Here is a 21,871-nt window from a genome sequence, read left to right as displayed (position 1 = left end):
CTATGGGCCAGGTCTCTCCTTGTTTTCCAGTCTTGTACTGTTTCTTTGAGTTTTTCTAGATAACTTGTTGTAAAATCTTTTTTTTTTAAAAGCAGGACTAGGGTGCCTCCCAAATGTTTAAAATCAATTCCTATGAGCAAACTAGAATGAGGAGAATGGAGACAAGTGAGGCAGCAAGGAATAGTGGTGGGGAAGAAGAAAGTCAAAGCATTTCCCTCTTGGTTCCTCAATATCTTAGCATTATGTGTGAGAGTGCTTTTTATATTGGTTTTTATTTTTAAGGATTCTTTAATACTCGTTATTAAACTGTGTGTACTCCACTTGAACAAAAATATGCTTTGTGACCTGCATAATACAGATGATCAGTTGGAATTTAATGCAGTAGAACTAATACTTAAGATTGTAAAAACGGGGGAAAGTGGCAGAACAGTATCAACTAAATAAGAAAACTGTTTAAATAAGAATCAATCAAAAGTACAAGTAAATAAAAAGATTCCCAAACCAAGGTGCCACATTTGATAAGTGGCAGGGATGTCCATACATATAACTGTATGCAAGCCAGCCATTGCTAAAAATATTGGGTTGGCTTTTATTAAACTTTTCCACTAATGGTGGTACTTGTGTCTACTGCCACAGGCTCTTCTTGTGGTACAAGCAAGAAGAAAATTATGCTATTGTTGGGAAAGTTTCATAGGATCCTGTCTTTATTTATTTATTTATTTATTTTTATTTAGAATTTATATCCCGCCCTTCCCACAAGTGGCTCAGGGCGGCTGTGTAACTCCGTAGTTTAACTCTTTGCTGTGTAACTCCATAGTTTAAGAGAAAGTATAGTAGTTTACCTTATATTCTAATAGCAAAGTCAGGAAATCTTTGTATACGTAACTCCAGTGACTAAAGCTGTGAACAGGTAAAGCAGATATTTCTACAAACCTGAAAAGGACTCAAGGTTGGCAAAAAAATGTAAAATCTTTTAAAAATACATTGGGTGGCTTTAAAAACCCAAAAATGATAAAAGAAGTGCCTGTAGCATTAAGCAGTAGACTCCCTCATTGGCTGTTGTTAGGTAACCACAGTATTCCAAGTTTGGCTGTATCATTGAAAGGCAGTGGAGGGACAGGACGTTTTCCAAGCCTGTGTTGGCCTTTGAGGAGGGACTCCTTGGGCCCAGGCCTCACTAGGGTAGCCAGCTCCAGTTTGGGAAATTCCTGAAGATTTTGTGGTAGAGTATTAGAAGGGCAGTTTGGAGAGAGGAGAGGTCTCAGCTGGATATAAAACCATAAGTAGACATATTCTCCATATTTGTCATCTGGAGTTTAGTTGTAATTCTGGGAGTTTGACAAGTCCCACCTGGAAGTTTCATATATTAGATATTAAAGAAGCTGCATAAACTTCATATCTGTTTTACTTCTTGTTCATGTTAACTAGGTATTTCTTTTACAGCTGTGGCAGAACAATCCTGGTTCTGGCCTTTAGGCCCCATTCTACTTTTCCCTCCTGAGTTTTCTCAACACCTGAAGGTTTTTTTTCTCTCTCTCTCTACATTCAGCCACTGCCACTATCTGACCTTTGTAGGAATTGCCCACTGGGAGGGTCAGGACTCCCCCCTTCCAAGTTCTGAGGCCTTGCCTCTGTGTCTCCTACTACCCAGCAACTGTTCACCACCAGAACCGTTTATTGCCTTGTGCCCCCCTGGAGGAATAGCCACTTGCCATCTGATTGCCTTCCCCTTCATCCTGGCACTCCTTTTAAAATAGCATATCTAGATGGTGGAGGTCTGTGTGGCACAGAAAACTACCACCAGGTTCAAAAGTTTTAAAGGATTTATTAAAAATAAAATGTTCACAAGCATACTTTTAGCACAGCACCAGATTGATCAAGGGATTCAAAAGAAAAGGATAAAACACAGCTCCTTTGTTGTTGTTGTTCAGTTGCACAGTCGATTCTGACTCTTTGCGACCCCATAGACCAAATCACACCAGGCCCTCCTGTCTTCCACCATCCTTTGAAGTCTGAACAAATTCGTGTTAGTTGCATCAGTAATGCTGTCGAGCCATCTCATCTTTTGCCGTCCTCTTCTTCTTTTGCCTTCTGTCTTTCCCAGCATCAGGATCTTCTCCAGTGAGTGTTCTTTTCTCATTTGGTGGCCAAAGTATTTGAGCTTCAGCTTCAGCATCTGACCTTCCAGGGAACAGTCAGGGTTGATTTCCCTTAGGACTGACTTCCTGGATCTTCTTGCAGTCCAAGGGACTCTCAAGATTCTTCTCCAGCACCACAGCTCGAAAGCATCTATTCTTCTGTGCTCAGCCTTCCTTATGGCCCAGCTCTCACAGCCATACATTACTACTGGGAATAGCATAGCTTTGACTATATGAACTTTTGTTGGCAGGGTGATGTCTCTACTTTTTATTATACTGCCTAGGTTCACCATAGCTGTCCTCCCAAGGAGCAAACGTCTTTTAATTTCATGGCTGCAGTCACCATCTGCGGTGATCTTGGATCCCAGAAATGTGAAGTCTGTCACGATTTCCATGTCTTCCCCTTCTATTTGCCAAGGAGTGATGGGGCTGGATGCCAACATCTTAGTTTTTTTGATGTTGAGTTTCAGACCTACTTTTGTGCTCTCCTCTTTCACCCTCAACAAGAGGTTCTTTAGGTCCTCTTCTCTTTCTGCCATTAGAGTGGTGTCATCTGCATATCTGAGGTTGTTGATGTTTTTTCCAGTAATCTTAATTCCAGTTTGTGCTTCATCCAGGCCGGTATTCTGCGTGATATACTCTGCATATAAATTGAATAAGCAGGGTGACAATATACATCCTTGTCAAACTCCTTTTCCTATTCTAAACCCATCAGTTGTTCCATATCCCGGTCTGACAGTTGCTTCTTGACCGTTATACAGGTTTCTCAAGAGACATGTCCTATCAGATATTAAATATCTCCTTAGGTTCTGCAGGGCATGTAAGCCTGCTCTTTTTCAGGTGGCTTTTGGGTGATTGTGATCCACCAGGCAGCTGGTACACTTCAGCTGTGTCTTCACCATCCATGCATCCTACCCTGTTTGATAGTGGATAGATTTTAATGGGGATAGATTTTTAAGCATTTTATATTGTAACGATTATTTATTGTGTCTTTGTATTGTTCTAATTATTGTATTTTAAATGCTTTTAGTCTCCCTGAGTCCCATTCAGGGGAGAGGGAGTAGGATACAAGTGTGTATGTGCATGTGTATATAGCATAGAAAGCTATAGATTTTTGTAAGTGTACCATTACCTTCAAGCCTCCTTCCACTGTGCAGACCAACATATGGCAATGGCTACCTCCTCCAGACCTCAGCTAAGAATTTTCCCTACTCTGATGTATTCAGTACAAAAAAGCCCTTTCTCCTTGTTCCCAGGACTTTTTATCATCTCTTTTCCTCACCCACTGACCAGGTCAGGCTTAGTCAACAAAGCTTTTCCTGCAGTTTCCAGAAGTTTCTTCCTGAAGTCCTTCTAGTACTTAATACCTCCAAATCTTTGTTCTTTGCTTGTAGGGGTGAAGGAGACTGGACTGTTGTCTCCAGTTGCATCGATTAGCATTGCTTAAGAGATAGCTGAGGTGAGGCTGGAAAGCCATTAAACTGACTTCCCTCTCCCTGCCTGTTCTCTGCCCAGAGAAAAAAAAACTTTTAAAAACTCCTGTTGAAGGTTTTACTCAGTTCAGGCAGACCCCCATCCATATTGCATTTCTTCACAACATTGGTAGCAGCTACTCTGAATAAAGTGCCTATTTGTATGCAGTAATTCATCCCTGAATCAGAGGGTGATAGATAACTAACATTGCAATCCTAAAAATACTTTCCTGGAGTAAGTCCCACTGAGCAGACTTTAGTAGAATTCTAAGTAGACCTTATGCACTGTAAGTAACTTAATAAGGTTAGCCCTTGCATTCATCCCATTCCATGTTTCCACTAGTCAGCTTTTTGTTCTCATGCATATTTTGGGGGACTTGAACATGAGATGAATGAGACAAATTATCTTCAACTGTGTCTTCAATTTAGCAAGTGGTCTGATCGTAAACATTTTATTTTGGTGCTTTTTTATGTCTAGCCATTTCGTGCTCAGAATATCCCTCTACTCAGGTACAGGAAGACAGTGAAGAGGCACATGCTGCAGATTCTTTTAGTAAAGAAATTTGCAGATACACAAATGGGTAAGTAGCATCTCTGCAGCATGTCTTAATAGACAAGGAGTATATTCAGTTGTTCTCTCTTAGTTTACAGGAAAGGAGTATAAGTTTACAAGGAGTATATTCAGTTGTTCTCTCTTGGTTTACAGGAAAGAAGAAAACCGCTGCCAATTAGCTGTCAGTACTGACCTTGACAGACCACTGGTCTTACTCAGTATATCATTTGTATTAAGGCAAAGCCAGACTTAAAATCTTGTACAACTAGTTTGCAGTCCTATACACACATACAGAATAAGTTCATGTAGTGGTTTCTGCGCTTTTTTTTTTTTCTTAACCAGATTCTCAAATGCATATGATTCACACCAAGCCTGGACAATATGTGAATCTGTCAGGAAGAACCACTTCATAGTGACTACCATCATCAAGATTTTATGATAGCCTCCATATGAAATACCATTTGTGGATAAGTGCTTTGAGTTCTCACACTACCTTTTTTGTCCTAGCCAAGTTTCCAAACTAATATGGAGGCACAGAATAGTCTTTGTATCTTATTTTCAAACTTCATTGAGAGTTCTAGCAAAGTATTAAATGCATGTGTTTGTTCTGTGTTGCAGTTGGTATAGACCGACTGTTCCGGGCTGGTATTTGTGGGATTGTATAAAGAAGGGAATTTCATCCTACTTGCGTAGTGCTGCTCTGTTCTTCCACTATTTGCTGGGGGTGCCACCACCTGAGGAGCTTTTGTTGGGTAAGTAGTGGAGTATAGTGATTCTCTCCTCCCTCCCCCAAAACAGACCAGATTAAGATTAAAATGGAAGTCTGCTAGAAAAGCAAAAGTTGGCTGCAAAATGGTTACCGAGAAGCTCTGTTCCTGAATCCCCAGTTTCACTGAAAGATTTTTAACTGTATTGTCACAATGTCATCAATTGCATTTTTATTGGAGTAATAAGACTGTAGTACAATATTAATTCTGACTGCTTCTTTTTTTGTTGTTGAATTAGTAAGATGATAAACTACAAATGAAGTATACTTAAAAGATAACTTCGGTGCCCTTGACAGTAATACAAACTGACCTGGGCCTCTTTCATCTGTGCTGCTTGCGGGCTTTCTACCCACACTTTCAATCTAAACTGCTCTTTCAAAAGAGAAACACCTCCTGCACTGAGATCTTTCAGACCTACAAATATGATTTACCTGAACTCCTCCTCTCACCTGACACACACATTTTCCCCTTGCATATTCCTACAAATGAGTCAGCTCTTGTCTTTAGTATGCAAAGAGGCTTTTAGCTTGGATGTTCAGAATAACAGTCACTGACTTTCACAGTAAATAAACCTATAAATTACCTTCTACAAGACAAGTTTGTTTGGAATCATCAGGATTTCTCATGCAAAATGGTAATTGAGGGTCATCTTAACCTGGCCATTGCCTCTCTTCTTTCTCAAGCTTCTTACCATTATCTCTAGGATGTACTTTTTCTTTCTAACTCTGCAGAGGATTTGATTTTTTAATTAAAATACCTGTTAAATGTCTTCAGTCAACTGAGTATTCCGTGTATTCTTCTTCCTTTGCAGTTTCTGAGGAAAGTCACTTCAAGGCACTTTGTGGCTATTTGTCTCTACCCACCAATCTGTTTTTGCTTTTCCAAGAACACTGGAATGTAGTAGAGCCCCTGCTCCAGAGGTATGAGTTTGTTGCTGTTCAGATAATGGGTTGTGGGGATTTTGGTATAGTCTCATAGCATAAAATTGTCCTTGTAAAATCACTGTAGAAGACTTGCAGCCAGAATTTAAATATAGATTAAAATGTTTTAAATTATTTGATTGTATTAATTATAAAATACAATATAATCAATAAAATTTAGTGCTTTTCAGTTTTCCCTGGTGCCTTTGCAACCGTTGAACAGAACACTGGAAGCAGGGAACAGATTTTGTTTGTCTTTGCTAGTACTAGAGACTGCTGCTTTTGAGGGGAGGATTCAGGGAGAAGTCTGTAATATCCCTGAGAGAGCTAGGTCTCTCTAATGTAGCTCTGGGGAAGACAAACCACTTGGGTCAAATCTGAAAGACGACTACGCAGAGGGATCAAAATGTTTTCCAAGCTTTCGTTGAGAAGGTATCTTCTTGATATAGTGAACCACAATTGAGCATAATGAGACAAGGAGAAAACATCATTTATATTTTTGTAAGAGCAAGTAGCCATGAAAGAATTACAGAAATGTCTCACCTTCATGATGCAAATTAAGCAGGAAGTAGCTTGAGCACAGGGATTACAATGCTGCAGTATTGCTGCAACTAAGCTGTTGCAGCCAGTTCATGTCTTGATTGAGTGGTGAAGTTGCAGAGGGAGCAGATATCCATTTTATGGAGAATCTCTAGCAGCATCTCAGCTGGAGCCAAGCTCAGGCTGTCCTACCTCCATAGTGGCTTTGAGAGTTGGAGGACTGTACCTGTGAGCTTGCTCCCCATACTTGGTTATGGCAGCCATCATATCGGTTTGTTTTAGATTCAATGTATGATTATACATTGCCACATTAAATTCTGTGCACACATTCTGCCACCCATGTCCTTTGGCTGCATGAAGATAGTGTACATCAGGGGTGTTGAACTCATTTGTTATGAGGGCTGGATTTGACATAAATGAGACCTTGTTGGGCCGGGCCATATGTGTCATAAAGCGTAACGCCAGGTAGCAGACATATAAACTGTATAAAGGGGGTGCGGACAAACACAATTTTTTTTACTTAAAACATTAGCACTCTTGCAATATTTTGTTTTATAGTCCGATAAATGTCATCACTTGCTATAGATTATTGCATCAAAAACTACAATGTCTGTGCTGTACCAATCTTAAATATGCTGTCCAAGTGTTGCTTAAGTGTGCACATCTATAAGTTGCAAACCTACTTTTGATTTATTGACATTCATTACAAAAATCTCATAGTCAATGCTTTGAACCTCAGACCCAGAGGAAAACATGAAGCAGCTGGGCATTGTGAGCTTTTGTACATAAATTGCTTCATGCGCTGGTCAAGATTATGTGAAGGCACCATGGCACAAACTGAGGGTTATGTGCTTGTTTGCAAAACTATAGTCTTTTCCAGAAAAATAACTACAACTCCTATGTGGCAGTACAACAACAGAGACAGCTATATACAATGATTAGTATCAGCCTACTATCTGGGAAGTCTAAATTCAAGATCACCAATCAAAGGAAAATGTGAAAGAAAAATCAATGGAAATATTCTGGGTAAACCTGGGCTAGACACACACACACACTCAGCCTAATGCTAGCTTGTTATTTTTCTTATAAGTAGTTTACATACTTTCCTATTGAGAAAGACTGGAGGGCATGAATACAATGAAAAAGATGAGGGGAACCGAGCTGCACCCATAGCAAGCCTAACAAATCTCCCTCCAGCTCTCTCTCTCTCTCTCTCGCAAGGCAAAAAGCTCATACCTTCAATAAAACATCACTAGTCTTAAAAGTGCTCTTTATTTCTCCCGATGGTGAGGACTGCGTAAAGGAAGCTCTTTCTTTCCTTCCCCCAGGGCACAAGGAGAGGGAGGAGCCTCAGCCAGGAAGGAAGAGAGGCTCAGCTCAGTAGCTCCGCAGGGTGATTAATTGAGTCTGGCAAACTTAATCACCCAGCAGAGCTATAGAGCCAGGCTCTTTCATTGGCTAAGGCTCCTCCTCCCTTTGGGAAGAGGGAGGGGGAGAGAGAAGGAGCCAAGAAAGGCTGCTTTGCTGGCTGATTGATCGCTGGGGAGAAACACAAAATAGCGACTGAACACAGCAGGCAAGGGAAAATGAAGCAGACAACAGTCAGTTGCTGGAGGGCCTGATTGGAGCCCTCTGCGGGCTGGATTCAATCCACGGGCCACATGTTTGACACCCCTGATGTACATATTTTGAAAAGTGTATGTGTAGATGTGTGTGTATCCTTACAATCTGTACAGACCCACTGCTATCCTATTAACTCTCTTCCTATTTTGTCCCCCAGCACACCCAAATGCTGGTTCCTCATTTTTTAAATATAGGGAATCATTGTAACTGTCAAATAGGAGAAACTTCCCATTTGAAAGAAAAGAAAATAATCAGTAATTGACAGTTCTACAACATACTACTTTTCTGATACAGAATTTTTCTCACAGGTGGTGTGCAGAGCCTGCTGTACTGAGCTTTCTAATGGGGGAACGTACTACAATCAGGTTAGTTTCTTGTTATTCTACAGCTGCATTTGTCTTGGTTCCAGAGTATGGTTTTTCCCTTTCAACAATATTTTAAGTGAAGTGACAACACTCTCTTATGATAAAATGTCAAAATGTTGTTCATTTTACCATTCCTTTTGCTGCATCATGTTCTTTTTTTTTGTTTTAGGATCATACCAGGGCAATAATCCAATTTACCATTGTTCAATTGGTTGGAATTTGTGCTTCACTTTGTATTGACACAGAGCAGTTTGTGACTAGTACAGATGTCTCAAAATACCCATGAATTACCATAAGTCAAGCAAAATCTACTCAGCTTACTGGTTACAATTTTAGATGTATTTCCCCCCTACATCTCAGACTTGGGTAATCTATTCCTAGCCAGCAATATGTTTAAAAACCACACCCTGCTAGTTGAGATATGATAATACCCCATTCATATACCTGTTATCAAAGTTCCAGTCCAGCTTTCACCCTGGCCACAGGACAGAGACCACTCTTGTCACCTTTACCAATGGATCTCCAGAGACATCTGGATTGTTGCTTCTTGATCTAATGGCAGCATTCGACATGGTTGATTATTATCTTCTAACCCACTGCCTCGCCAACACTGGGATACAGGGACTGCTTTACAGTGGCTTTCCTCCTTCCCTTGCGGTCAAGGACAGAAGGTAGCACTAAAGGAGGAAGTGTCCCAGTAACACACGCTGGAATGTGGGGTGCCACAGGGGACTGTTCTCCCCCTCATGCAGTTTAACATCTATATGCACCCTCTTGCCCAGTTGCTCCAGAGGTATGGGCTGGGTTGTCATCAGTATGCCAATGACATCCAACTCTATCTATTAATGGATGGATGGCCGTACTCTGCCGCAGAGGTTTTGGACAGGGCATTACAGGCCGTGACTGGTTGGCTCCAACAGAGCAGATTGAAATTAAATTCAGAGAAGACAAAGGTCCTGTACCTGAGTTGTGGGGATCTGAGATAGGGAATCCAGCTTTCAATCCTTGACAGGATACTGTTGAAGTCAGCACCAATGGTGAAGTGTTTCAATGGAGGTCCAAGTTGCAACCTTTGTTCAATTAGCCTTTTATCCTCTGCAGCTGGTTAAACAAGTGGTCCTGTATCTCACTTCCCAGGACTTAGCTACAGCGATCCATGTGACGGTCACTTCCAGATTGCATTATTGTAACACACTGTACGAGGGGTTGCCAAAAATCGCAGCTAGTGAAAAATGCGGTCGCACATGTGCTGACGGTGATACCTGTGTGGGCTCACATTCAGCCAGTGCTGTGCCAACTGCACTGGCTACCAATAGAGTACTGGATCCAATTCAAGGTCTTCATGATAACCTCCAAGGCCCTGTGCAGGCAGGGACCTGTGTATCTTCAGGACCACCTCTTCCCATATGCCCCTCATAGAGGGTTGTGCTCAGTCGATCAGCATCTTCTGATCAGCCCCAAGGATTTTCGGCTAGCCTCAACTTTTCTGTCCTGGTCCCAGCATAGTGGAACAAGTTCCCTCTTGAGATCTGGGCCTTGTGGGATCTGTTACAATCCCGCAGGGTCTGCAAGACAGAACTGTGTTCCACTGGGTTTTTGGATGAGGTGACGGACATCCAAACCCATCTTGGCTTCCCCTGCTGACAATGCTGGCCAAATGGAAACAGCCAAACAGAGCATCGCTGTCAAGCCACATCTATCCTGGCTGTATCTGCTTTGTGTTTTAACAGAACTATATCTGTTAATTATTTAAATTATCTAAATTTCTATAATGACTTGTAACCCACCTTGAGCCTACTTGCAGGAATGGCAGAATAAAAATCAAATGAAATAAAATAAGTAAAACAGTTTTATTTTTAGTATACAGGGTTTTTTTTTTTTAGAACTGCAACATGCAAACCTTACAGTGAACAGAAAACTAGTCACATGATTCTCTGTTGTGTAGTCAATATCTACAAAGATAAGTCACTAGGTTATGGTAATTTTCCCCCAGTTAATTTTATAATTATTAATCTGACATACAAGTCCCACTTGTTGACTCTAGGCTTCACTCAGATGCAGTAAGAAAAGCATGGTTTGCTCTGAAGTCTTTGGGCTTGCCTGCTCCCTGTTTCCCTTGTAGATGCAATTCAAATATTGATGAAACCCCAGGGCTTTTTTTGAGCAGAAATGTACAGGAACACAGTTCCAGCTGGCTTGGCCAGGGCTTTGGCTCAAAAAAAGGTCACTGGCAGAGGGAAGGCACTAGGCAGCCACGTTCTCTCAGACCATGCGCTCTGTCCTCTGCTGCCTCCAGCCCCCAATGGGCTTGCAAAGAGAGTGAGAGATGTGGAGCCACCTACAAGCACCATCTCCCAGGCGAAGCTCAGCCTTTGCAATGGCAGCTAAGAATTAAGGGTATGCAAAAAAAATTTTTTTGGAAAAAATCGGATTCAGACATATACGGGGCCAAAAAATTCAAAATACCATATATTTCCAAATACCAGTACTCAGAATAGCCGCATATACGGTAGATGCGCGGCTATTTCTGCATTATACCCTATGCCCATTATACCCTATGCCCATTGAAAATAGGGTATATTGGAAGCCGCCTGCAGGGGAGTGGGTTTGAGGGAGAGCCCCCAAATTTCCAGGGGACTCTTCCCTACAAATCCCCCAAATCCCAAAAAGCTTGGGCCAGGAGGTCCCATTCCAGGGGCACCCAAAGAGCAGGCACCATTATACCCTATGGGCCATTGAAATCAGTGACAACATAGGGCATAATTAGAGGCTACTGGGGGGCAGGGGGTTGAGGGAGAGCCCCCAAAACTGTAGGGACCCCGCAGGGGACTCTCCCCTACAAAACCCCCAAGTTCCAAAAAAATTGGGCCAGGGGGTCCCTGTCTTTGGGCTCCCTAAAAGGCCCATTGCCACCAATGCTGGGGAAAGCCCAATTAGCCACTTCCTCCACTATAATTGCTATGGGGAAAGTGGCTCTAGCCAGAGGGGGGTTTGAGGGAGAGGCCCCAAAACTGCAGAGCAGCTTCAGGGGACTCCCCTGCATGCAACCCCTCTGGACCAAAAAGACTGCACCCATCTGTGGGCACCCCAAAAGGAACACTGTTCCCAATGGTGAGAAAAAACCAATTAGAGCCACTTCCCCCGCTGTAATGGTCATGGGAAAAGTGGCTCTGGGGAGCAGGGGGTTTTGAGGAGACCCCCCCCCCCAAACTGCTGTGCAGCTTCAGGGCACTGTCCCACACAAAACCCACAAGGCCAAAAAAAAAAATTAGACCAGGGGGTCCAGTTCCTGGGGCACCCAAAGCCAAACCTAACTTCACACCAGAGAATCTCTATAGGACCCAAATGCACTACATCCCTCTATCTACTCTATGAACCCTGCTGGCCTGGAACCAATATAAACCCAGTTGCCAACATCACTGCTACACAAAACACAATCTACTCAAGGTCTGCTCTGCAGACCTGGCTGCAGCAAACCCAGATGCCAGTTCTCCAGCCCTGCCCCAAACAACACAGGGAGAGCTGGCCAAGCACAACAAGCATGCTGGTTCTGGGTCTCTCACCCAGATGCCAGCTTCCCTGCCACATAACACACAATCTACAGATGCCAGCTCTCCAGCCCTGCCACAAACAACACAGCCAAATCAGTCAACAACCCCCCCAAAAAAACCAGAACCAGGAAAAGGGACAACAGGACAGGATGCAAAACCAGCAACAACAGAGAATAGATCCAAAGAGATCACTGAGAAAAGGCCAACAAACTCAGCTGTTAAAAAGTGACCTTTTCAACAAAAACCTCAGGCCAAATCAGTCAACAACACCCCCTCCCCAAACCAGAACCAGGAAAAGGGACAACAGGACAGGATGCAAAACCAGCAACAACAGAGAATAGATCCAAACAGATCACCAAGAAAAGGCCAACAAACTCAACTGTTAAAAAAGTGACCTTTTTAACAATGAAAATTAGGCCAAACAGCCCCCCCAAGAACCAGAAGAGAAAAGGAACAACAGCAGCAAAAAAATCAAACACAGAATCCTTTTAAAACAGTAAAAATACAGGAACTTTACCAACCCCTCCCCCCAAAAAAACCTTCACCCTAACCCCAAGAAATCCAAGCTACCCAAATCAGGAAAAGTAAAAGGACATTTCACTTTTAAAATCCTCTCACTAAAGTAAGATATGGGCAAACTGGCAACCCCCCCACCCAAGGCCCCCACCCCCAGCAGAACCCCCTAACCCCAAATAAGCTACCCAGTATTCACCCACCCAAATCTGGATAAGTAAAGGGACTCTGAGTCTTAAAAAGTCCTTTTACTAACTAAAATAAAAACAAGAGCCCCAAGACTGTCTTACTGTCAGGCTCTGTAATTCTCATAACTAATAAATATAGAACACTAACCATATGGACTCTTTGTACTAACCCAAAGCCCTTTGCTGTGCTGTAGTTACTGTGCATATCAAAAGAGACAGCGAGTGATATGTAAACATTGTTGATGCTACCAAAGAACAAAAGAATGCAGCCGTTAGTAGATAACTCGGCCACAAGGCATCTTCTCAGGGAAAGGAGATAAGCTGAAGCCCTGTGTGAAAGTTTGCACCTTCAACCCCTTGATGTTATCTGTTACCTTAGATGTCTTCTCTTCTCCAGGCAGGTCAGGCAAGGCTGAAAGAGAGCAGCAGCAGCTGAGGCCAAGGGCCAGTGCAGCACAATCTCTCTCACACACACCAACACACCAACACAGCAGCAATGGAATGGAGTCCAGCCAGGCAGACTCCTTAAAAAGGTTCTCCGGCCCTACACAGGGCCAGTAAAAATACCACTTCTCTGTGATTGGCCAAAGAACACTGTTTATTTGGATACCCAAGTAAACAAAAGAACAACAATGTTGCTGATGGCTGGGGGATTAGCCCAGCCATCAGCTACACAACAGACCTGCAAAGCATGCATTTGCAATGCATTTTGCAAATGCATGCTTTGGACTGGCTGCTGGGGCTCATCTCCCACTCCCTCCCTGATCCCAGGGAGGCTATGGGAGAGGCGGAAAAAGGCTTCCAAAGGCAGGAAAGGAGGCAAGCAGCTCCCCTGAGGCTGCAGAAGCTCCTTTCCCGCCTTTTCCATGGAGTTCCATATACTTCTGAATATCGATTCGGAAGTATATGAAGAGTCGTATACGGCTCCCGTATAATGGCTTCAAAATGGATTCAGAAGTATACGGTGCCGTATACTTCCGAATCAGGAGTGATTCAGAGGTTTCTTTGATTTGGCTGAACTGAATGCACACCCCTACTAAGAATCATTTTGTTTTTACATTGCGTGTGCTGCAGACAACACTTCTTTTGTGGGGGGTTTTGGTAACACTTCCCCCAATGTTTTAAATGTATAAGGTTTTTCTGCAACCTTGGGTTTCCTCCCAAATTAGCAGAAATATTTATCATCTTTTTACATGGTTGTGTTCTGTGAATTTATCAGTCTGCATCTAGGGCTATATTCAGAATTACATATACACATCCATGAAATGCAGCTGATGGCACTGTATTGTTCTGTGTCACTATGTGGAAAGTAACCTACTGAACAGGTGATGTCACTTCCGGTGACAGCAGAGGGTGTGGCCCAGTATACAAATGAATTCCTGCTGGGCTTTTCTACAAAAAAGCCCTGCAAAACCCTACTTCCAAGAAACTCCAGGTTGCTATGACATCTGAATTTGGTGAAGTAACAAACTGTGGCTTGTTCTTTTGCTTGCAAACCAGGATTCCAAACCATGGTTTAATTCTCAGACATCATAACAAATGTTTTCTTAGGATGCAAGCTAAGGTTTCCAGAAGCTGGTAATTAACACCAATTGTTTGTTACATCTAAATTGAATCCTACTCATAAGAATTATAGCTGTTTTGTCTTTAGCTCTCCCACTGCCTCAAAAATATTTTTGTCTGACGCAAGATAATGATACTAGTTCAACAGAACAATAATGCAATTTTTGTTGTTTTTGTTTATAACTGTATCCTGTTATTTTTGTTTATAACTTTTCTTCATGCATGAACTAGATATCCAAGGAAAAGAAATAAATTAGTTGAGCTCCCAGAAGATTACAGCTGCCTTTTGAATCAAGGCTCCCAGTTCAGGTGAGAAGTCTTTTAAAAACATCTTTATGGATTTTCTTTGTATTACAGAGTTTGCCATAATAAAGGTATAATTGTATAAAAGGAAAGAATATATAAATATGGTATTTTTTTAACCAGTTATTCAGGAAGTAGTATTGCAAAATTATATTAGATTGACCTTCCACGTTCAGAGCTTTCCATCTAGCTTAAGTATAAAATCTATTTTATATGGAATGTTTTTTACTAGATCTCCAGCTTAAGCTGGCTCACAAAATCATAACATAAGAATTATTAATAATAAGCCATAAAAATTAAACATGTACATAAAACCAGCAGTATGTATATAGTATGTAGATATATATACTCAGGAAACCTCAAAGAGACAAACATTCCAGAAGCAGAGTGTATCTACAAAAAAAGCCCTATCTCTGGCTACCACCCATCTCACATCTGCAGGTGGGAACACAGAGAGGAGAGCTTCAAAACACTATCTGAACTGGTGGGCTGGACAGTAGAGAAGCAGGTCTTCATAGTCAATGCCTTAAAAGTAAGACACTTTGAATTGTATCCAGAAACAGATGGGCAGCCAGTGCAGATGTTTAAACAGAGGAATGGCACAGTTTCTGTATCCAGCTATTGACAGTAGTCTGACTGCTGTATTGTAGACCATATTTCTGGACAGTTGTAAAAAAAATCCAAGGAAAATCTTGAGCCTGAAAGGTCAACATATGAAAGAATTCTATTGGACACTGGACAGAATTAAAAAGTTGTTAGGGAACAAAGAAGGATTACTAGACAACTCTCCTGATTTTCCTGGAGAGAATTGACAAAGAGAAACTTTCTCCCTCTCCCAAAGTACTAGAACTCAAGCGCATCCCATGAAACTGATGGGCAGTAGGTTCAGGACAGACAAAAGGAAATACTACTTTACACAGAAAGATTAAAATGTGGGATTTGCTGCCAGAGGATGTAGTGATAGCTTAGAATTAACATCTTTAAAAGGGGATTAGATAGATGCATCGAGGAGAAGTCTGTCACTGGCTAATAGCCGTGATGACTGAGGGGAACCTCCACATTAAGAGGCACTACTCCTCTGAATACTATGCTTTGCCTGCGTGCTGCTTTTATGCACATTTTATGCTGATCCTGCTTGACCATTTTGTTAATTGCTTTTATTGCATTCAGTTTCTTAACTGGAAACCACTTCAGGCAAATTCTTGTAAAGTGTAATATCTAAATGCATGAAATGAAATAAACAAAGAATATCTTTATGCTAAAAGTTGGCTAGTATTTTGAAATCTTCAGTAAAACCACAAGTATAGACAGAGAGTGTTCCACATTATTTCTCCTGACTGAATAATTAGGAAGGAATATCTTTTAAATCAGGGGTGTCAAACATATGGCCTGGGGGCCGAATGAGGCCCCCGAGCAACTGGCTCTTGTCTGCTTCCTTCTGCATCTCAGCTTGCTTTGCAAGGTTTGCTCAATTGCACAGGAGCTACAGAGCAAAACCTTGATTTTCTCCATTGGTTGAGGCTCCTCCTGGTCCCCTGGGGTGGGAGGGAAAGAGACAGAGCTTCCTTTTGTCAAGCATTGTATACTTATGTGATATTATAGAAGCTAGATTTCAGAATTGTTACTAACCCAGAATTAAATGTGGGCACATCAAAGTAGCAGCCCCCACCTTTCTTCTTTCGCTTTTACTAACAGATGCAGGAATGTCCTCTTTGAAGATAAGACCTCCTGGGACTTGTTCTCAGGCTCAGCCAGGCCTGAACCCAGGATGTGCTAGCCACAATATAGATAAGGAGTCCAGCGTGTGAATTTCACATGTGAATGTAGAATTGTTTATAGAACCTCTGATGTGCCATTTTAAAGCATGTAGTCTAGTGTTGGGGGTGGGGGTGGGGGGTGGGCTCCCTCTGGGAATCCTACCCCCCCAGGGAAAGTGCATGCGCAATACATAGCTTCTCCTCTCCCGGTGTAGTGAACGCCGCGTGGTCACTGTCTGGCTATGCCTGGCAGATGGTCACTGCAATGGCCTCTCCTGCATTACTGCATCCGTAGCAACACCTTCTCGCTGGTCCCCCCCCGTTTTCACAGAGTTTGCTACGTCATGGTGCGACCGAATGTCTGGCGGTATAACCGGATGGGCAGGCTGGGCCCACCAACTTCGCCAGCCTAAGAGAAGGAAAACTCTAACATCAAACCCGGGCAGATAGAGCTCGTTAATGTAACACCTACCACCTGGAGGACTCGCTGCCGGCGTCCCGGCTTACTGGGCCATGGCAGATGACCCCCAGGTGAAAGGGTGGAGCCAGTACCGCGCACACTGCGCTTCACCTAAAAAATTCCTCTGTGCAGGCCTGAAGGGCATATCCACACACACAACACACAACGCATCAAGTCCTGCAGCGATGGGCAAGGGGCGAAACGGCAGGTGGAAGGTGCCACTGGAAGCCGCAGTCCCGATCCTGCATGTAGGCGGTTCAGGGTATTGGTTGCCTGATGCTAACCCGGAGATGAAAGCATTTTTCGGCAGCACCCTGAACGACCAAGCAGCCTTATCTAGGGACAGCACTGCTTGCTCCACACGGAGAGGGGCCTAGAAAAGGTGGCCTAAACAAAGCTCGTCTCCCCCACCCCAGTTGGCTAGCCGCGGTCAACGGGCATCCTTACTTGCGGTCGAAAAATAACAACAAAGAAAAGGCATGCACCTGCCTCACAAAGTGTGCAAAGACTAAAGCTTGCGTGTTGGAACATCAGAACCATGCTTGACACAGTAGGCAGTGGTCGCCCTGAACGACGCTCTGCTCTAGTTGCCCACGAACTTCTCAGGTTGAATATCGACATAGCAGCTCTCAGTGAGGTCCGTTTCCCTGAGGAAGGTAGTCTTCAAGAACACGGTGCTGGCTATACCCTCTACTGGTCGGGTAAGTCAAAGGCTGAGAGCCGCCTTTCTGGCGTTGGCTTCATGGTCAGGAACTCCATTGCCTCCAAACTCGAAAACCTGCCAACAGGTCACTCAGATCGCATCATGTCCATGCGCCTCCCACTTCAAAACAAGCAGCATGCAACACTCTTCAGTGTGTATGCCCCAACCCTTCAAGCAGATCCTGCAGAAAAGAACAAGTTCTATGCTGATCTACGCAACCTCGTACGGAAGACCCCTACAGAGGACAAGGTGATCATCCTTGGCGACTTCAATGCCAGAGTAGGTAAAGACTCGGAAGCCTGGAAAGGAGTACTTGGCAAACACGGCATTGGCAACTGCAATGACAACGGGCGCCTCCTACTAGAATTCTGCATGGAGCACCAGCTCACCATCACCAACACTATCTTCCAGCAGAAGAACAGTCTGAAGACAACCTGGATGCACCCACGGTCCAAGCATTGGCACCTTATCGACTACATTCTGGTGCGCCAGAGAGACCTTCGAGATGTCTTACACACCCGAGTAATGCCCAGCGCAGAATGTCATACGGATCATCGTCTTGTACGCTGCAATCTCCGTCTTCACTTTAAACCCACACCCAGGAGAGGAGGTATCCCTCGGAGGAAGTTTCAGGTTGGCAGCCTCCAGTCAGCCAAAGTTAAAGCTGCCTTCCAGGCAAAACTCCAGTCAAGAATTGAGGACCCCAGTTGCCCCACAGACCCTTCTCCAGAAGCACTCTGGGAACACCTAAAAACTACCGTCCTGCAGATCTCTGAAGAAGTCCTCGGGTTCTCCACAAGGAAGAACAAGGACTGGTTTGATGAGAACAATCAAGAGATCCAAGAATTACTGGCAAAAAAGAGATCTGCCTACCAAGCACATCTTGCTCAGCCCTCCTGTCCTGGGAAAAAAGCAACCTTTCGCGCTGCATGTAGCAACCTCCAGCGCAAGCTTCGAGACATTCAGAACGAGTGGTGGACCAAGCTTGCAGAGAGAACCCAGCTGTGTGCAGACACTGGTGATTTAAGAGGGTTCTACGAAGCCCTGAAGGCAGTATATGGTCCATCATATCAGGCTCAGAGTCCCTTGCATAGTGCAGACGGCCAAGTGCTCCTCACAGACAAGGCATCCATACTGAACCGGTGGTCGGAGTATTTTCAGGTTCTCTTCAGTGCCAACCGCGTAGTTCAAGATTCAGCAATCCACCTCACCCCTCTTCAACCGGTGAAAAAAGAGTTGGATGAGATCCCCACCCTAGAAGAGACTGTTAAAGCCATCAAGCAACTGAAAAGTGGCAAGGCAGCGGGAGTTGATGGAATTCCACCAGAGATCTGGAAGCATGGGGGCACAGTACTACATAGCTCACTTCACAAAGTACTTGTCACCTGCTGGGAACAAGGCAACTTACCACAGGACTTTCGCGATGCAATCATCATCACCCTATACAAGAACAAAGGGGAAAAGTCAGCCTGCTCCAACTACCGGGGGATAACCCTGCTCTCCATCGCAGGCAAAATCCTTGCCAGAATACTCCTGAACAGACTGGTGCCCACCATTGCAGAAGAACTCCTCCCAGAGAGCCAGTGCGGCTTCAGAGCTAACAGGAGCACCACCGACATGGTATTTGTTCTCAGGCAGCTCCAAGAGAAATGCAGGGAACAGAACAAGGCTCTGTATGTGACTTTTGTCGACCTTACCAAAGCTTTCGATACTGTTAGCAGGAAAGGCCTGTGGCAAATCTTGGAACGTTTAGGATGTCCCCCAAGGTTCCTCAGCATGATCATCCAGCTACACGAAGACCAGCGAGGCCAAGTCAGACACTGCAACGACCTCTCGGAGCCCTTCCCAATAGGCACAGGTGTAAAGCAAGGCTGCGTTCTCGCGCCAACTCTCTTTACGATCTTCTTTAGCATGATGCTTCAAAGAGCCGCAGTAGATCTAGATGATGACGATGGTGTATACATCCGCTATCGCACCGATGGCAGCCTGTTCAACCTGAGGCGACTAAAGGCACACTCCAAGACAATGGAAAAACTCATCCGAGAGCTACTGTTTGCTGATGATGCTGCACTCGTCTCCCACTCGGTATCAGCTCTGCAGCATATGACGTCCTGCTTTGCAGAGGCTGCCAAGCTATTCGGCCTAGAAGTTAGTCTGAAGAAGACAGAAGTTCTCCACCAGCCTGCACCCCAGGAAGATTATCACCCCCCCTGCATCACTGTGGGTGAATCAGTTCTGAAGACAGTCCAGCAGTTCAGCTACCTGGGGTGCATCATCTCCTCAGATGCCAAGATCGACAAGGAGATTGACAACAGGCTGGCAAAGGGAAACCGTGCATTTGGCCGACTGCACAAAAGAGTGTGGAGCAACAAGCATCTGAAAAAAGGCACAAAGATCAATGTTTACAAAGCGGTTGTGATGACAACCCTCATCTACGGCTCCGAATCGTGGGTTTTATACCGTCATCACCTGCGACTCCTCGAGCGCTTTCATCAGCGCTGCCTTCGCACCATCCTCAACATCCACTGGAGTGACTTTGTGACCAACACTGAAGTCCTCAAGCGGGCGGAGGTTACCAGCATTGAGGCACTGCTGTTGAAGACGCAGCTGCGCTGGGCAGGGCATATTTCTAGGATGGAAAACCACCGCCTTCCCAAGATTGCCCTGTATGGCGAACTCTCCACCGGTCATCGAAATAGAGGGGCACCAAAGAAGAGGTACAAGGACTCCTTGAAGAAATCCCTTAGCACCTGTCACATCAACCATCACCAGTGGTCTGACCTAGCCTCAGATCGCAAAGCATGGAGGCACACCATCCACCAGGCTGTCTCTTCCTTTGAGAACGCACGCATAGCAGGTCTTGAGGACAAAAGGAGATTGAGGAAGAATCGCACTGCTACAGGACCAACCCTAAATCAGACTTTTCCCTGCAGCCGCTGTGGCCGGACCTGCCTGTCCCATATTGGTCTTGTCAGCCACCAGCGAGCCTGCAGCAAACGTGGACTATTGCACCCTTCTTAAATCTTCGTTCGCGAAGCCAAGCCGAGAGAGAGAGAGTCTAGTGTTACAAAGTATCAGTTCCAATCTTCAGCTCGAATGAGCCACATGGATTATCAATAAACCTAACTTAGTTTCAAAATCCAAGGACTGGTTATTTTGAAATCTCATGCTTGACACCTTGCCCAGTTCCCTGGATCCCATGGGAGAAATACAAAGAAAACACCCTTAAGACTAACATTTGCTAATGTTTTAAAAATGTTTTATTTTAAGTTTTTTAAAAAATCTTTAGTTGTGTTTGTCTATGTCCTTTAAAAAGTTTATATCTCTGCTACCTAATCTTAAATAGGTACACACATGGCCCGGGCCAACATAGCCCGGCCCAACAAGGTCTCATTTATGTCAGATCCAGCCCTCTTAAGAAATGAGTTTGACACCCCTGTTTTAAATGGATTCAGAGTGCCTAACAAAGTTTGTTCATGTAGCTTATTCAGACATCATAAACAAAATTCATGTGAATAAGCCAGAAAGTTCATGATCTTGTGCAGAGTCCCTTGATACAGAGATTGAAGACTACTTGGTTTGGTGCAAACTGAAGTTTTGTTGTGATAACCAAATTAGATTAATAATAATAATAATAAAATTTTATTTATATCCCGCCCTCCCCACCGAGGCGGGCTCAGGGCGGCTAACAACATTTCATAAAATTACACAGAGTTTAAAATCACATTAACTTTAAAACATTCCAGTTAACCAAGTATTATACAGATTTCCAGGTGCTAATTCCATTTATAAATGATAATAGCGAAAGTCACCCAACAGCAGTCTCTCAGCCAGCAAAGGCCATCCTGAAAAGGGTGGTCTTGCAGGCCCTGCGGAACTGGTCAAGGCACCGCAGGGCTCGCACTTCTTCCGGGAGCTGGTTCCATAGGTGTGGAGCTGCGATGGAGAAGGCCCATGTACGGGTGTTTTGAAGTTTGGCCTCCTTTGGTCCAGGGATAGTCAGCTGGATCTTCCCTGCTGACCTCAGTGCTCTCTGGGGTTCATATGGGGAGAGACGGTCCCTCAGGTAGCCAGGTCCTCGGCCATATAGGGCTTTAAAGGTAATAACCAGCACTTTGTAACAAACCCGGTAGGTAACTGGCAACCAGTGCAGTTCGCGTAGCCCCGGCTGTATGTGCTCCCACTTCGAGAGCCCCAATATCAGCCTAGCCGCCGCATTCTGCACCAGCTGCAACCTCCGGGTTCGGCACAGAGGCAGCCCCATGTAGAGGGCATTACAGTAATCCAATCTTGAGGTGACCGTTGCATGGATCACTGTTGCTAGGTCCCGGCGCTCCAGGAAGGGAGCCAACTGCTTTGCCCGCTTCAGATGGAAAAACGCCGACTTAGCAGTGGCTGCTACCTGGGCCTCCATTGATAGTGAAGGCTCCAGTAGAACTCCCAAGCTCTTGACCC

The 21,871-nt window shown here is 44.2% G+C and overlaps 1 protein-coding gene across 2 annotated transcripts in view; it reads left to right on the top strand.

Annotated features, from left to right (window-relative positions):
* UBR1 (ubiquitin protein ligase E3 component n-recognin 1) overlaps window positions 1-21,871 on the top strand; it is a 160,371-nt gene that overhangs the window by 132,228 nt on the left and 6,272 nt on the right. For both annotated transcript variants that reach the window (XM_060261180.1, XM_060261179.1), the window contains exons 40-44: window positions 4,089-4,191; window positions 4,782-4,915; window positions 5,742-5,850; window positions 8,322-8,378; window positions 14,425-14,502. In XM_060261180.1, the coding sequence (XP_060117163.1) occupies window positions 4,089-4,191; window positions 4,782-4,915; window positions 5,742-5,850; window positions 8,322-8,378; window positions 14,425-14,502 (481 nt within the window). The remainder of the gene's footprint in view (window positions 1-4,088; window positions 4,192-4,781; window positions 4,916-5,741; window positions 5,851-8,321; window positions 8,379-14,424; window positions 14,503-21,871) is intronic.

The sequence above is a fragment of the Heteronotia binoei genome, chromosome 21 (genome assembly GCF_032191835.1).
Source record: "Heteronotia binoei isolate CCM8104 ecotype False Entrance Well chromosome 21, APGP_CSIRO_Hbin_v1, whole genome shotgun sequence".
Taxonomy (NCBI): domain Eukaryota; kingdom Metazoa; phylum Chordata; class Lepidosauria; order Squamata; family Gekkonidae; genus Heteronotia; species Heteronotia binoei.
This window is presented reverse-complemented; position numbering and strand designations above follow the sequence as displayed.